At 60.4% G+C, this 17,407-nt stretch overlaps 1 protein-coding gene across 4 annotated transcripts in view; it reads right to left on the reverse strand.

Moving 5' to 3' along the window:
- The window catches only part of LOC133279693 (mitochondrial import inner membrane translocase subunit TIM16-like), a 38,342-nt gene that overhangs the window by 19,285 nt on the left and 1,650 nt on the right, over positions 1-17,407 (reverse strand). For 3 of the 4 annotated variants that reach the window (XM_061473644.1, XM_061473645.1, XM_061473646.1), the window contains exons 2-9: positions 15,403-15,499; positions 15,058-15,132; positions 13,330-13,400; positions 12,789-12,972; positions 12,124-12,200; positions 10,983-11,033; positions 2,743-2,829; positions 2,428-2,510 (exon numbers count right to left, since the gene is read on the reverse strand). In XM_061473644.1, coding sequence (XP_061329628.1) covers positions 2,428-2,510; positions 2,743-2,829; positions 10,983-11,033; positions 12,124-12,200; positions 12,789-12,972; positions 13,330-13,400; positions 15,058-15,132; positions 15,403-15,499 — 725 coding nt within the window. Of the gene's footprint in view, positions 1-2,427; positions 2,511-2,742; positions 2,830-10,982; positions 11,034-12,123; positions 12,201-12,788; positions 12,973-13,329; positions 13,401-15,057; positions 15,133-15,402; positions 15,500-17,407 lie in introns of those variants that run through there. The other variant, XM_061473647.1, reaches the window with a different exon arrangement.

Here is a 17,407-nt window from a genome sequence, read left to right on the forward strand (position 1 = left end):
CAGCGTGTGGTGACAGCCCTGTCCCCAGGCACTGCTGTGCCAGCTGCTGGGAGCATGGCAGGGTCTGGTCACTGACCCTAAGTCGGAGCTGGTAACCCAACCCCACCGGTGCTGGTTACAATTTAGGGCAACAATAACCCATTGAGGCCCCTTCCTGGCTCCAGCCCTGCTGCTCCTTGATCTAATTAAAGGGGCCTGGGGGGGAAGGCAAAACCCAAGATGAAGGGAATGGCAGGTACCCAAAGGCGGCACACTGAGGACCACAGAGAGGCAACAGGGCCACCCATGCCTCCTGCCACCAGTTCCCTTCGAGATCTGAGCATCCGAGCACAGCCCGGCACAGCTGGGGTGCTTTGAAAATGAGGTTTATGCAGTCGCAAGATTCTCACCTCCTCGGGATTTAGGATGGGGGACCCCAAAACACATTTGCTGATGTGGGGGTGAATGGGGCCAGTGCCCTCCACTCTGCTTCCCTCCCCATGGATGCTGGGCAGGGGCACAGCCACCCTGTGGGGTTCAGGGAGCTGTGGGCACACTGGGGGTGTCCTCCATGTTGGCACACACCGTGACCCTGCTTTGGGGTGTCACAAGGGTGTCTGGGACGCGTGGTGCCGGCTCGGCGGGCACAGGCCCCTGCGGCAGGGCGCTGTGGGGACGCAGGCTCCCCTTCCTGCCGGCCCGGCGTCAGTAATGAATGGTATGAGCTTCCTGCCCGCCCACTGATTGCTTCCTCAAAGAGCCTCAATGAGCTGCTGCTGCTGCTGCTGCTGCTGCTCCCGCTCCCGCTCCCGCACAGGCTTGCGGCACGGCCGGCACCACCACACTGCCACACCGTGCTCGATGCCCCACCCCGGGCACCCATGGCCATGCTGGAGATCCCCAGTGAGCACCGCAGCCCCACGGCTGCTCCACCATCCCTGCGGCGCTGCATCCCTGGAGTCAGCAGCCAGCACCCTCTGCACCAAGCCTGCAGCCCCCCTGTTTGGGCAGTCCCTCCAGGGGGGCCTTGGTGACCCCCAAGCCCTATCCCCCTGCTCTCATCATGGCTCCGGTGCTCCTGAGCATCACACCCCACTGGCCCCCAGTCGGAACGACTCTGCCGGAGGGAGAGCACAGCCCCTGCTCAGCACCTCTGCTCGGAGCCAACCCAAAACCCCCTCCGCCATTTGTCATCTCCATGAGATTTACAGGCAGGGAGTGGCTGGGGCTGGAAGCGCAGCTGCCTAAAAACAGCACCTCCCGCTCCTCAGCGGCTCCCGGCACGGGGGGCTCCCTGCTCACCACCACCCCCCAGCCCTTCTCTGTATGGCCCCACCATGCAGCGCAGCGCGGCAGAGCCTGGTGTGACGCGCAGGCAGCGCCCGCCAGCTGCATTCCTGGCGGCCGATAAACCCGGCAGCCAAAATAACTCCAGCCTGCACAAAGGGGCTGAGCGCAGCCTCGCGTCTGCATCCAATTTATCCAGGCTGGCTCACCCCGGCCCAGCGCTGGCAGGGAGGCCCATGCGCACAGGGAGCAAGAAGCAGCAGGGTTTGGGGTAATCCCCACTAGATTCTCCACCGGCAGCAATAAGGGACCCCAAAGCATCCCTTTGTGGCACGCTGTGTACAGTGAGGATCCCGCACCCCTGTGCTTTGGCAGCAGCTCTGAGGAGAGCTGGTGGCACTCAGCACAGCCCTGCGAGAACTTGCCCAAACCTTCATAACCCCGTCAGGATGAAGGTGCTGCCTCCTCCTGTTCCCTTGCCCACACTGTGATGCCAGGCCAGCTTGCCAGGCAGTGTAGGAGAGGCCAGGCTGGGTCTAACCGGAACATTTCTCACCCCAGCAGTACCTGCAGACAGGAGACTGCTCCACCGCACCTTGACAAGGGCCACTGACCCCTTACGGCCACAAAAGCTCCTTTTCCATTTCCCCAGAGAACGCCTGGTGAGCATGGCTCTGTGGACGGACTAGCCATGGCTGGCTGAGCAGCCACCATGGCACCACGGCACAAAGTACTGCAGTCCCACTGTGAGCAGGGGGTCAGGGTCAAGCCACTTCAGCACACAGGCAGTGCCAAAGGGATTTGCTTGCCCACAGCATCTTGTTATACTGTGCCAGTTCATGCACCACCCCCAGCTAACAGCCACTCCAGACATGCCAGTGCTGTCCCCAACAGTGTAACTGCCCACCGCAGCACCACAGAGCACCCATCCTATCCCAGTGCTGCTGGGGACACCTCTGTGCATCGCAAGCACTGCCACTGCCCTCCCACCCCATCCAAGCGGTGCCGGGGATGGCCATGCCATTCCCAGCCTTGTCCTCAGCTTTGTGGACAAGCAGTGTCAGTGCCACCTCCCACTCCACCACTGTGCTCCCCACAGGTCTCTGACCACAGCACTCCCACTGCCCACCTTCCCATCCCGCAGTAAGTCCCCGTCCCTACCCGGGCGAGGTGTCCAGCGCCATGGTGAGCATTGCCCCGCTGAATCGCCGTGTGTCCCACAGCTTCACCTCCCGCTCCCGCATCTGCAGGGGCACAGACACGGTGTTGGTGGGCACTGGGGATATTCAGCCAGCCTCACAGCAATACCTCCTTCGCCAGCCAGCTCCCCTCCGTCCCCAGCGAGGCAAGGGGAGCTCCTGCTTTCACAGGGGACAAGACACCCAAAAAGCTCCCTGGGCCACAGCGCAGTGCCGCAGGGAGTGGGACTAGGAAATCCCATCAGTGCCAGAGCCACTTTCCCAGCGAGGACCATACCTGGCTGAACCCGACGGAGATGAGGCAATTGCTGGAGCCCATCCAGAGCAGTCGTGAGTCCTTGTTGTTCTCGTGTCCCAGGACACTCTGCAAGGCACAGGAGGCAGAGCTGTCAGTGCTGCTAGCTGCCACGCCAGGCACACTGTGTGGCACCGTGTTCACCCCCGGCTGAGCATATGGAACCCAGTGCTGGCTCCTGACTCCACCGAGGTGCTAAAGTGACAGTGCAGCGGGGACAGCCTGCAAGCGGTGAGTCCTCTGCCCCTACCCTCTGCCAGTGACAGCGTGGTTGCTTTGTGCAGTGACTGGCCTGCTTCCTGGTGAGGAGCAGAGGGTGGCAGCAGGTAACGTCAGCGTGAGGGGGCATGGGACGGCTCCTTGGCCCTCTGGGGCTCTCCCCACACATGGTGAGGAAGCTCTGGGTCCAGTGTGCCGTGAGGAAGCTGCTCCATGCCAGCAGCCATGAGAAGAGGCTTGGTCACGGCCATGGTGACAGAGGGACTTACTTCCTTGGCTACATCGCCGGGCTCTCGAACCATGCCGAATCCCAGCAGCAGGAGCTGGATGCCCTGTGCATGTTCCGGTGCTACCAAAACACATCATAGCAAACTGAGCCTGGCTGCGCTCCCCACACCGCCCTACCCACCTGCAGCCCCTCTCCACCTCTCTGCTGTGCTCCCTGTGGGACCAGGGCCCTCCAGCCCTTGACACCACCTCATCCTGCCACTGTCACCAGCCCAGACCCTGCATTGGCCCTGGTGCCACTGTGCCGAGGACGGGAGGGGAAGAGTTACGCGGGCCAGTGGTGGCTGCTTGTTGGCTCCCATGTGGCCCCCAGATGGGACCTGCGGTTCCTGACGTCCCAGCAGGAGCCGGCAGCCAGCACTCACCCCACAGTGCAGCAGCGCCTGCAGCCTCCTCGCTTTCATTTGGGAAGCTCCATTAAAAGGCTGCTAACGACTTCAGAGCTGGCATGGAAAAGCAGAGGGCTCTGCCAGAGCTAAACCTCGCTTCCACACCTCCACACAGGGGGACTCCACGTAGGTAAAGAAGGGATGGGGTGGACACAGGAGGGTGCCCACACATCCATAGCCCCAGGATGGCATGGACACACTGACCCCGGTGCCAGAGGAGCTATGTCCCGTGAGCTGTATCCCCAACAGCATGAGCAACATGCACCACTGGCCATGACTGCTCCACCACTGCGGCAGGCTGGGGCACAGAGGTACCATAGCTCCTAACTCCCCACCAGAGAAGCCCCATGTGACCAGCCTCCTCTGGTCCCAACCACGGGCCTCAGTGGAATGCCCACTCTCTGAAAAGACCCACAGCCGGGGCGGGAGAAGGCACATGGTGCCAAGCTCATCCTCCCCCTGGCTCCAGCACACAAGCCTCCTTGCCAGCACAAACATAGTGCTCGCCAGCCAGCACGGCTCACTTGGAAGATGCAGCATGGGCCAAGCTGAATCCCGGCACTCCCAGCCACAGGGCAGGATGTGGGGCAGGAGGGGCCAGTCCCCCACCTCCAATACGCTGGCATTGGAGCCGTCTCCTGGGATGGGGAAGGGCCTGGAGAAGGGACCACATCCCAGCAGCAGTGCCAAGAGGGATGGAAACCCCGGGTGCTGGGTCCAGCCCGCTTGTCGGCCAGGAGAGCACTTCTGCACCTGAGCCGTGCAGCTGTGGCAGCCAAGACTCAACAGCTGGAGATTGGATAGCCAGCGGTGCACCGCTGGTCCCCCAGCCCATCCGGCACACCACTGGAGAGCCGTCAGTGCATGCAGCCCCTGGGGCAGGCAGCACGGCTGGCAGAGGGCAGGGTAATGCTGCTGCTGCTCCCAGCCCTCGTGATGCCGGCTGCAGCTGAGGCCATGTTTTCTGCATTAGTTCCATCCTGGCTGAGCAGCACGTATGGCAGCAAGCATGCAGGGAGGCCAGCACTGGGGCTGGGCTGCTTTTGCTGGTGAGATCTCCTGGCACCCGCGTCAAGGTGATAATGGGAACTCCCTGCGTCCCTGGAGCAGAGGACCAGCTGCAGCCTGAGGTATGGGCATCCCTCTGGAGCTGCTCATCCCTCGGCAGGCTCAGGGGAGCCCACCAGCTCCAGGCCAGCATGCAGGAGCCAAGGAGGCCTCACAGCTCCCTGGCCACGCCAGAACAGAGGCAGCCCTGCCTCCTCCAGCCCATTGTGTGGGTCCAGCCTAGCTGGTTTTAGGCAGCCCAGGCTGGGGGGAGCTTGTGCTCCCTCCTCAGAGCCAGATCGACCGCTTGGGGAGGGTTTCCCAGCACCATCCCTCTCTTCCCATCTGGGGTACGGTGCTGGTACCCCCAGGGGTCCCCAGCCCTGCTCCTCATGCAGCCCCCGCTGCTGGCTGTGGGGGCCAGCACCGGGGAGCAGGGCTGGTGTGTGGGATGCAGCTGTTGGCAGCAGCGGTGCCGTGGCGGGGCCAGGAGCTGGTAACAGCTGCCCACAGAGAGAGACCGCCTTCGGCTCCCCGGCTGCTGGGAGAGCCCGGCACAAAGCAAACACTGCTCTGGTGCTGGGGCTATTCCCAGAACGATCTCAGCCTCGGTGGGAGCAGTTACGCTCAGCCGGGATGCAGGGGAGAGAGAGATGGAGCTGGGAGCTGGATGGGGGGAGAGGTAGGTGGGGAAGGAGGGTCACAGCTCTGCCCCTGGCAAAGACCCTGTGGCTGGTAGGGGCCAGGACAGCCCAGCTCTGCCTGTGGCCAGCAGGCCATGGGCATCAGACCCCAACAGACACCTCCTCCCTGTACCAAAAGGATGGGTCCATGCTCAAGGGCAAAGCCATCACTCCTTCCAAGCCCCATGAGGCTGGTGGGATGGGCAGAAGGAAAGGCTTCCTGTGGTGCCAAGGGGGTTAACCATGGCACCAAATCCTCCTCTTTGCACAAGAATGTGAGTGATCTCCCTCTGTTACCCAATCCTAGTTACTCCAGTTGTGGCCAGGAGAGCAGCAGCCTCTTCCAAGTCGGCCCCACTTCTGGTCTCTGCCCAGAGTTCAGGGAGACCAGGAGCTGCCACCTCCCTGAAGGGATCCCAGCCACTGCACATGATGACAGTGATGCTCCAGTAGCCATCATGCTGCCAGCGCTAACCCCTGACTGCTGGCAGCTGTGGGGTGTGCGTCGTAGTGGGGACGGACTGGGGTGAGCCCCCTCCCGCTTATGCTGCCTTCCCAATTCCAACGGTTCTGCCTCTCCCACCCCACTGCAGCACAGCCCCCTGCCTCCATTCAGCTCCTCCTACGCTCAGCAAAGCCAACCCAACATCCCAGAGGATGTTGCAGCCCAGCCAGGGCAGGAAGGTGAGCGGGCTCCCACCGGGACAGCCCCTACAGCTGCAGAGGCTCCCACCTTGACATGGATACCCAGGCATGGGAGCAGGACCTCCGTCCCAGGGCAAGCAAGGGGGAGGCCTGCTGGCTGTGCAAACTGCAGCACTCACCCCTCCTCTCCCATACCTCATCTCTTTGTGCAGCCACTGGCCCCACAAGCCCTACTATGAGGCTGTTATCAAACCCCCCAAAACAACTTTACCCTCTTGAGTATGAGCCTGCAGGAGCCCCAGGTGAGGCAGCAAGCTAGGGGCTCCTGAAATGCTCTACCGGAGCCCAAGGGAAGTGAGGTGCCAACCTGCACCTCTATGCCTACACCCTGCTGAGCTGGCAAGGCTGTTCCTAGTGTACCCAGGCAAGGATGAGCCAGTGCTCCCGTGCATCTGCATCCCTCACAGTGCTGCTGGCTCATCCCCGATCCTCCTCAACTTCCCCATGTCTGCCATACCAAACGGCATTCCTGGGAAGGACGGCCAAGGGGGAAGTAGAGCAGAGGAAATATAAACAGTCCTGTACAGCTACGCTGGGGAGCAGAAGCATGAGAGCGCCGAGCGTGCAGTGCTATAAATAGGCAGCCCAGAGCCAGGCCAACTTTTTCAAAGCTTCCCACGGTCTCCTTGGGAATGTGGGATGCTGCGGACCTTCCCTCAGCCCGGAGGAAGCCACTGCCGAGGCTGGGAGTCAGGTACCCCCAGGGTGACCCCAGCGTGGGATACTGCACTAATGGGGTTGGGGGGAAGAAGACTAAAAGTCTCCATGTCCTGATGCGCCTTCCCCCAGCCAGTGGTCCCCAACCAGCCTAGGCTGACAGGCAAATCCTGGGCAGAGGTGACACGTTGGGGCCGTGGGGTCCGGGCTGAGAGCACAGCCGGGCCACCCCAGCCTAGGTCTCCACCTCGCCCGGCATCGCCCAGCACCATGGCCACATCACACAGAGAACCATGCCATACTCTCCCACTGCGGCAGGGGCTGATGCGGCCCATGGGATAGCGGCCACAGCTTGGTAGAGGGGCTGGAGTCCCTCTCCCAGCCCTGGGGCCATGGGCAGGGGGGAGGGGGAATGAAACCCTGGCCTCGGGGGGACAGTGCAGGACTGCCCCACACAAACTCTGTTTGGAGGGCTGCAAGCCTCGGGTACTCCCAGGCACAGAGCTCTGCCCCCAGCATGGCCCATGAGGTGAGGGGAAAAAGCCACAGTGGGAACAACCCCAGAGGGACACCCTCCCAGCTGTCCCCAGGCGCCCTCAGCTCATTAGAGCAGAGCTCATTAAAACGTGAGCAGGAGCGTGCGCTCGCCCGGTGCGTGGCCGTTCCCTCGCCCCCGTCCTGCCAAAACACCAGCGGAGGAAGTTTCTCGTGAGAACGAAGCCAGCTCCTCTCCATCCCACACTGGCCGTGCTCGGCCGCCACCCCACAGCCCGGCACCAGCGGCACCCAGCCCAGCCCCGTAATGGGAGCCAGGTGCTGGACAGATGGCAGCCCCCTCAAAGTGTGTGGGGCCAGGATGCAGCCCCTCGGCTCTGCACATCACTGGCTCCAGAGATGCACTCGGGAGACACAGCTCTGCTGCACCAAACTGGGGCATCGGCTCGATGGTGGCCATGCTGGTCACACAGCAGAGGACAGTCCCCCCAAATAGCAGCTTTCTGCCCCTGCGAACCACCCTCCTTCTTTCCAGCAGCATCTCCAAGTGGGTTTGATTGCACATCCCTGTCAGTAAATGTTTGTGGAGGTACCCCCAGCAGATGTGTGTCAACTGACACTTGAATGATCTAATATTTTCTCCCTGTACCCCCACAGACTGCCATGTGCACCCCACTTTGGGGAGCACTGCTTCAGAGGATAGGCAAGACCTCAGACCACTGTGCTGGCAGAGCACTGCATGCCTATCTTGCTCCTGCCAGCCCCGGAGAGAGGAAGCCCGGGGTCCTCTCCCCCGGTATAGAGACCCAGCATGGAGACACATGGATTGCCAGGACCTAGAGGAGAGGGTGACCAGTAGAACAAGCAAGCAAAGATGCCACTTTAGTAGCCCACACCTACCTGAATCACTGCCTGGACCCCATCCTGGTGACCCACCTGGGACATCAACCAGGGTACAGGCACCCTGCCGGTGCACCCTGCCGGTGCCCTGCTCAGCACCAAGTCCCGAGTCCCCCAACCCTGATGCACAATGCACCCAAGGGCTCGTTCCAGAGGGACATCGGGGGATGTTTTGTGGGGTTTGCGCAAGCATCACAGGGTGGGAGCCATGAAGCACTGAGCCCCTGTGGAGCCAAAGCCACAAGGGAGAGGATGTGACTTCCAGTGAGAGGGTCAAGGCAAGGAGGGTGACTACCGGCACCCACGGGAAGGGAGGGCAGGCTGTGGCCGGGCCAGTGTGGCCTTGGGAGGGGACAAGGCAGAGAACGGGACTTACAGGACTTCTCTGGAAGGAGCCAGATCCAGGCAGGCATGGGAGTGTGGCTGCTCGGGGCGAGGCACATAAGACCTGCTGTACCAAAGGTGTGGCCCTGGCATCTCCACCACCAGTTTAGGAGCACCAAGGAGGCATGCTGAGCAGCAACAGAGTGCAAGCACAGCCTTAATGCTTACAAAGAAGCTGCTGCTATTGCAGCTCCCTGCTCCATCCCAGACACAGCAAAGAGGGACTGTGGGTCCAGCAGAATGAGGCCACTGCTTTCCCAAGGGAAATCATGGCCTCGGTGACGTACTGGGCACCCCATGGGGTCAGCCAGGCCCCAGCCACGCCGCTCTCGCTGCGTCACACACTCCTGCCCACTGCTGGGATGTGCTCAAAATAGCTGCTATGGACGTAGCCAGGAAGAGGGGGGTCAGGCCCCACCAGGGGCAGAGCCCTAGGTACAGGCAGCCTGCCAGTGACCCTCCTCACCACCAGTCCTTGGTCCCCAGCCCCATGCGTGCTGCATCTGTGAGACCCAGGAGCAGCACATTGCACACCATGGCCATGACCCATCCTCCCTGAGGCTTCTATTTTAGCTCCTTCTCATCTTTTTTCTCCTGCTGTAACCAAAGGAACAGTTTAATGAGCCAGGCTTGGCAAATTAAGAAAACCAGCCAGACAAACAGCCCTGGGCTGAGGCCGGCTTTGGCACCATGTGCGCAAGGGGACCAGGGTGAGTGAGCCCGAGCCCTTCACCTGCTCCAGAGGAAACCCAGCCCGTGGTGCTGACGGGCCAGCCCAGCTGGAAATCCCATCACACTGCTCACCTCTCTCACCACTGCAAAAAAACCTGGCAACTTCAAAGCCTCACAAGGTGCTGGCGCTGCATGGCAGCCCAGGCATCACCCGGTTTTGTAACCGTGCTGGCCCCAGGGAGAAGAAGCCTTTCCAAATAACCCAGCCCTCAGGCAACCGGGGAAAGAAGAAAAAACAGAACACAGGGGTGTTATTGCTCCTGGCTAAGTAAGCCCTATGCAAACTTCCAGAAGATTTATGGCATTTTAAAGTTTTCCCCTTCAGCATAGTACTTCTCCAAGACTAAACATCTTCATCAATTCTCAGCTGGCCAGGGTTAGGGCTGTGGCGCGGCAGCACTTGGCTACAGCAGCGAAGGTGCATATTTCTCTTGGCAAAGCCGGAGCACCGGCCCCGGGCTGGATCAGACGGCAGTGGAGGGAAGTGAGCTGCCTGTTTTGAACAGCCATCATCATTCACACGTTATTTTTAATAGCTCAGCGAGACAGAGTCCACCCTCCCCAGGAGACTTGGCTCAAGCCCATCGTGCTCACAGCTTCACTGAAATGCTGTTATACAAGCAGACAGGTCTGACAGGGGGAAAAGTTGGGGTAGGCAAGGCAGGAGCACTGCTTGAGGCCACTGGTGGACAGGAGCAGGATGAATCTGGGAGCAGAGACCAGGACCTTCCATCTACACCAAATGGTACCCACAGCAGGGAGCATCATGGGGCCCACTTGAGGGCTGGGAGCACTTTTTCATGGCTCGCTTGCACGTGTAACCACTGGGTTTATACTAATTCATAGTGTTGTGGTATTTGTAAGTCTGCCTGAAGGGTCAAGGCACTGCTTGTACCTGCAAAAAGCACCCAGGGGCCTTATGGGATGTCAGCACCCAAGCAACCAGCAGCAGGAGAGTGCCGGTACAGTTCTGGAGCACCAGCTTCCTCCAGTTGGTGTCCAGTATTACCACCATGCCCAAGCACAGACAGTGGAGGCCATCAGCTGAGCCCACAGACACACATATGGCAGTAGCAGGAGAGACACAAGGAGTAGCAGAGCCTGCTGCAGCCACTTCACCCTGCTCTTCGCTGCATCCCTCCCCTCCCAGAGGCTTCCAGCCCCTTCTGCAGTGAGGGATAGCAGCCACTGGCAGCCAGAGCTCCCAAGCCACAGGAACCTCTAATAAGAGGCTATTTAAACTTGACATCAAGGTTTAAGTCCTCTACTTATTTCCTACTCACTGTTATTTGCTGAGCTGTGCAGATCCAGCTGCCCAGCCCTCACCCTTGGCAGGTCCTCATCCCTGAGAGCCTTTTGCACAGCAGCATGGAGCTGAGGAGTCCTCAGGCCCACCACAGCTCTTGTGCTCCTGGGGCTGGGGAGTGCTGTCGCCCACAGGCAGACAGCCCCAGCCAGCAATGTGCCAGTGTGGTGGGGAAGCTCACTGGCCTGGATGGGAGGACAAGGGTCCCCCGTGCTAAACCTCACCAGGGCTGAGGAGCAGAGCAAACAACCACATTCTTCCTGCCCTCAGCTCCTGTGACTGCATTACCACTGGGGCCTCTCCTGAGCTGTGCCAGAGCTGGGAGAATGGCCCCAAAGCCCACCCCTCAGCAGGCAGTGGGCACCCAGGTCAGGCTGCCTGCACCATGTCACCCAGCACACCCGGGAAGGACAGTACCTGGGAAGCAGCTGGGCTGACTCGTGGGTCAAAGATCCGCAGTTTCTTGTCCTATACAGATAAAAAGAAAACAGAGGAGGGTTAAGGACCCTGGGGCCAGGGAGATGTCAAGCAGGGCTAGGCAGGGGGCTGGAGTGCGCAGTTTCCTTCCTGCCCATCATCTTCCTGCGTGCAGTGCTTGCCCTTGTGCATGACTTGTAGAGTGTCCTCCAGATCCTGCCCCACACCATGGGCAGGGGCATACCCCCAGGATCCCTCCCAGCATCACAAGGAACCTAATACCCTCAAAACTGCCCCCAGAGAAGGGGAGAGCCCCAAAAGTAGAGCTAGAGCTGGAGCCCAACCCTTGGATTCATCCTACCAGTGCTCCCCAGCATCCTACAAGCAGGAGAACAAGCCCTCTCCTGCCTGGCACCCCACAGTCAAATAAGGCATGGAACGCCCTTTGGAAAGGTCTAGCTGGGGCGCAGAGGCAGCCAAAATGCCGTTTAGGGAGCACACACTGTGTCTACTAGACCCACACAGCATGGCACGGCTCAGGGGCTGACCTGCATCTCAGATGCCATAGCCTTGGGGTTTCAGCCTCTGTGCTCAGCCTGCACACTTGGTACAGAGCTCCAACTGCTCACTTAGCCCGCACACTCCGTCTGCACGCTTGGCCAGCCTCCATGCTCCGTGATGGGCTCAGCCTCTACATTTAGCCTCCACCCTGGACACAGGGAGACAACTGCTCGCTCAGCCTGCAGCCTTGGTCTGCACGCTCGGCCAGGCTTGCACACTTGGAACTGCTCACCCAGCTTCTGCGCACGGCCTGGGGGGGCGTCAGCTTGCTTGGCTGCACGCTCAGCCTGCACACTTCGCACAGGGGAGACGCTGCTCGCTCACGCCATTTGCTTGCTCTGCCTGCACGCTCGCTCTGCGCTCGGCCGGCCCGCTCGCTCGGCCCGGGTGCCGGCACCCTCGGCCTCCATGCAGGGCCTGCGCACAACCGTGTCCGGCAGGGCGCTGGCAGCGAGCAGCAGGCGCCATCTAGCGCTCTCGTCCTCCTTGGCTCCGGCGCCGCTCACTGACGCCATTTCTGCGTGTTTCTCCCCAGAACGGGATCCCCGTGTGCCCCCGCGCACCCATGCGAGCCGCTCACCTTGCAGGAGGTGCCGAGCAGGCGGCCGTCTCGCTTCCAAGCCAGGCTCTGCAGCTGGTCCCCGTGTGAGTCCAGCACTGTGGGAGGAAAGCGGGCTCAGGGCTGGGGTCAGACGGGGTCCCTCCCGCGGACAAGACGGGCGTATGGCAGGAGCCATTGCTCTTCCTCCATGAGCACTTCCCAGGGGAAATGACCTGGCTTTTCCCAAAGGGCTGGTGGCAGCCAGAGCCAGGGGGTGCTGCTGTGTCCATGCAGGCAGCATCCCCACACCGCTGGCAGCTAGATAGGAAGGGCAGGAGTCCTGGGAAAGCCACAGGGCACTTGCACCCCTGTGCTGCCACCCAGCCTCCTCTCCCCATCCAGTTACCTGAAGTCTGAGCAAGGCTGGTCAGCAACAGCCCACGGAATCTGCACTGGGACATACAGGGAGAGGGACCTGTCACCCGAGGGGATCCCCAGCAAAGCTGCTACATAGGAGCCTTTTACACTGCTGCATCAGAGCATAGGGGAGCCCACGTACACACAGAAAGAGCTGTGGTAGTCCCTGCCCAAAAAGCCACCCATGCTGCCTGTTTGGTGACATTGAGGTCCAGATTTGAGCCCCTGTACCAGCACGGTGGAGACACTCATTGCAGGGAGGAACTGGCAGGCACAGCCATGCCTACCTGTCAGCAGCTGCTGCTGCTCCATGTCCCAGATGGTGACTCTCTTCCCTGTGCCACTGGCCAGGACGCCATCCGCTGTCGGGTGGAACTGCAGCATGTCCACCGGGCCCCCCCCGGGCCCCAGGGTCAGTCCCACATCGCTCGGTATGTCCTGGCCGCTCTGGGGCAGGCGCCACACCTTCACCTGCAGCACCAGGGAGAGGAGGGTCAGTCCCTTGGCAGAAGAGCCAGATCCTGCTGGGTGCCAGCAGCGTTCGACCTGGGCTTGCTGCTCTTCCAGGCTCTGGTCCCTGCAGACACCAGGTGACCCCACACCACAGTTCACTGGGATCAGAGTTGTGGGCATCCCAGGTGGGAGAGGGCTGATCTCTGCCTGACACCATCTGCCCTGCCCCCCACAGCGTGGGGACATCTCACACCTGGCACCCTCCTCCCCAGGCTCCTCTTATTCTGATCACTCAGGCTCTATCACCCCTGGATGAATCCCAGAGACGTGCCAGGGAGCACAGCATGTCCCCTTGGGAGCCCTGGTACCACTCACCATCTCATCTGCAGAGCCAGTAGCCAGGAGGAGCTGATCGAAGGGTGAGAAATCAAAGTCTGTCACCACATCTGGAAAGAGAAGGGCAGAAGTTTGTCCTCACTTGACCCCTGCAGACAGCGTCTCTGCCACCTCTACTCTTCCCCAGCCTCTTTTCACATACACACATTGCATACAGGAACAGGCAGCTGGGGTCAGATACAGCCCCATCAGGGCATGTCGGAGTAGCTCAGCTTTGTTGTGAAAGCTTGAACCCCTCCACACTGTCCGTCAGGATCTGACACCCCTTTGGCAGTCAATGGGAGCCCTGAAGGGTAACACTGCACAACTGCATTTCCCTGTGTAGCCCACCACCACCCCAGTTTGGCCCTGATTTCAGGACAGACATCTCCAGAAGGCACAGGGAGAAGCAGGAACAGCACAAAGCGTCTGTGCTGGCCCAGACACCGGCGAGTGAGGCCACGGGCAGCTGGGGCTGTGCTGGTAACAAAGCTCCCTTTGTAGCACCCGGCCCAGCGTGCCGATGGTGGGGAAGCTCCTCGCAGAGCCCCGTGGGAGAAAGGCTGACACCAGCAGCAGCAGCCCCTCAGACGCATTTGGCACGCTCTGGGAAGTAGGTCACTGTGTACTTTCCTGCTTCCAGGAGGTTGCTGAGAGACAGGCCCAGGAGGCAGGAAAAGCGAGCAGCGAGCTCTGCTGTATTTGCCCCAGGAGGAGAAAGAAATGCTTCCCCCGCTTTGGAGGCATTGCTCTGGCACAGCCGGCTTCAAAGGGCTCCTGTTACATCCCATTAAGCAGCTGTTAATGCCTCGCAGGCTGCCGATGCACCCCTCCATGTCCCCTGCAGCAGCAGAGCTAGCTGACACACTGCCGGTGCCCAGCACAGTGCCCCTGAGGCAGGGATGGAGCCAGATGGGGATAGCACAGGCTGGGCACGACACAGTCCTGCAGCCGTGCCAAGGCACAGCATGCAGGAGCACAGTGCTGGGACTGACTCCCATTTTGCTGTTCTGGTGCAGTTCTGGGGTAACGGGTAACCAGTGCCCCCAGGCTGGCACTGCTGCTCTGATGATGGGAGAGGGGTATGTGGAGCACCCCAACACTCCTTCCCTGTGCCCAGGCAGGAAGCAGAGCCCTCCACTCTGCAGTATGCACCCCTCTGCCAGTGGTAATGCTGCCAGCACCTCTTCCCCTGCAGCACTCACTCTGCCCGCATCAGAGCTGCTCAAGGCCACGTAGCCTCTGGTCCGGCCTGTTCATCCTGTCACTAGGGCCAGGTACACCCACAGTGATGCCAGCTCCTCCACCAGCCTGGCACTGGGTGTACTGGGAACTTCAGGGTGTGCAATGAGTAACATGGGAAGGGTGTGCTAGAGGAAGAGCATGAGCAAGAGCTACATGTCCAAACCTCACTGCAGCTTGAAAGATGAAGGGATGCGGATCAATTTGGCTCCTTAGCAAAAGTCCAGCCTGGCAGAGTCCCACATGGTCAGCATGGCTGCAGCCAACTTGTGCCTCACACACAAGTGAGACTTCTCAGGGTCTCCCTGCCTGTGGGTGATGGTCCCTAGGAACTCCAGCAGTTCTCCCAGCTCCTTGCCTGGGAGACAGCCCAACACAGCATCCTGGACTAGGACTCAGCACCCAAGCGCCTCCACACAGCTTCACACAGAGCACAGTGGAGGCATGGGGACAAAACAATCCAAGGCCAGCAGCCACCCAGCTCACCTGAGTGGCAGCACAGCTGAGACACAGTCCTCTTGCCTCCATCCTCGCACTCCAGTGGCACGATGCCCAGCACACCTGCAGGGATGATGCAGGAGCAGGTCACCAGCTGCCTGCCAGTCTGCCCACAAGGACCCCCCCAGTCTGGGACACAGCGGGGGCACCGAGCTTTGCAATGCAAGCTAGGATGTGTGGGATTGTCAGCACCTTTGTAGGAACTCAGGGGAAGCTTCCTCCACATGCCCTCATGCCTTCTGGGGTCTGTGGGGCTGACCCATCACCCAGAGCCCAAGGCAAATCCATCCCACACCCCCAGGCGCACTGGGCATCCTTTCCCTCATGCCTCACCTGATGCCTCAGCATTGAATGCAATCCAACGGCAGCTGGCCTTCACGTTGTTCCCATAGGATGTGACAGAGCCCGCTCGGATACCCCCGATCCAGGCCTGGAATGGAGAGGGAAAAGCCATGTCAGGAGATGCTTCTGTTTTGGAGGGAGCCAATGCCATGGCTGGAGCATGGTGGAGGGAAGATGAAGCATCAGGATTGCATTGCTGGAGACCCTCAACACCACCAGAGCTCCCACACCAATGGGCCTGGCACTACCTGGAGGCTGCCAACACCAGTGGGATTGTGCTGATGGCACATCTGTAGAGCCCTGTCCTATGGGAGGGCCAGGGCCACGAGGCTACTTATGATCTCTGCATAGAAGTGCAGCCCCTCAGAGGGGCTGGAGGCTTCTGGGCCAGCTTTGCCAGGAATGGGAAGCACAAACATCCCAGTTCTCAGTGCTGCTTCTCCCTGTCCCAGCCCTGGGCCCTCCCATGATGGGAAGGGCTCAGGGGACTCTATGATAAACTGATGTCAGGGAATTTGGGATTGGACAAAGGCTCTTGGGCTGTGAAGCACCACAGGATCAGGCTGTGGCTGACCAAGGGAGAGCAATGCCTCCAGCAGCATGCTTCCCACATGGACACACAAGCAAGGAACTTCATTACAGCTCCAAAACCAAAATCCTCCTTTGCAGTGGTTTCCACTACTACCCCACAGCCAAGCACGGCACTGGGATGCCCTGCATCAGTCAGACCCGCTCTGGGTGATACAGACACCTGGTCTCAAGTGGCCACCAGGACCAGGAGCTCCGAGGCACACTTAGGGCCAAGTCCAACCCTCAAGTAAAGGCGGGTGTTGTACAGCTGCCACCATACCTGTAGGCGCACCAGCACCCACCAGCATCACACAGAGGTGCATTGGGTGTCTGGAGTGGTAGACAGTTCACAAACAGGGCAGAGCCCTGTGCAGGAATGGGAGCTGCATATGCAGCCCCAAAAGGACTGAGACCTGAGTTTCCTCTCCTTGCACAGTTTCCTTTTGACAGAGAGAAGCAGTTCCGGCAGCACTTCCTCTAGTCCTTGTCACAGCAGCCTGCTCAATTGAAGACCTGTTAACCCTTCTCCTGCCAAAGGTGGGTTCCTCTCCCTTTATCCATCAGATGGCAGGGGGCTCCAGTGAGGAACTGGAACATGTCTGGAGCTTGACCAAACCCCAGGAGGAAGGGTCCTGCAATCTGCATCCAGTCATGATCCCTCAGCAAGGGGGTACACCAGCCACATCCAGAGTACCACACAGGACCCCTGCAGCAAGGTCAGAGGCACCACTGAGCTGGCCCATTGCAGCCCCACAACAACGCTGCAGGCAGGCAGAAGCCCTCAGGGAAGCGATCCCCTCCATAGAGTGCCAGGGCAGCCAGTGAAGCATATGGTACATTCCTGGCTACGCCCCTGCAAGCTTTCAGGGCACCTCTGCCAGCAGAGCCCTGCAGACACTGCCTGAAGGGGAGAAGCAACTCAGATGTGATCCTTCGTGTTTACACTGCACTTCCTTATCCGGCCAGGTCAAGTGTCTGCCTCCATAAACAAGCTGCTCAGGCAGACACGAACAATGCTTCCTGCTGTGACACCCAAGATGGGTTTGGAGAGGAGACATCCATCTCCCACCTCCTGCCCCACAGAGCTGGGTAGTGGCCTCACTTCCCAGGGATATGTTTCACACCTGGGTGGGAAATGCCTTTTGGAAAGGCCACCGCCTGTGTGCCAAGCCTGTTGGGAGCTGCTGGGGATGGAACAGCTGCCTGCCCACATGCTGGGGTGAGAGCACACCGTCTCCTGGTGTCCTGCAGAGCTCCCTCACCATGGGCAGTGACACAGGCAGCAGTGATGGGGACGTCCCTGCATGGGGGAAGCCATAAACCCCCCTGGCCACGCACTCAGCACACCCCACCCCCACCCCCCCCCATGCACACACACTCCCCAAGCCGGCTGTCGGCAGCAGCTCGTCTGCACCCTGAGGTTCAC

The sequence above is a fragment of the Pezoporus flaviventris genome, unplaced genomic scaffold, assembly GCF_033815535.1.
Source record: "Pezoporus flaviventris isolate CSIRO_AGI_PZ_B2104156 unplaced genomic scaffold, CSIRO_AGI_Pfla_v1 ptg000078l, whole genome shotgun sequence".
In the NCBI taxonomy this organism is placed as follows: domain Eukaryota; kingdom Metazoa; phylum Chordata; class Aves; order Psittaciformes; family Psittacidae; genus Pezoporus; species Pezoporus flaviventris.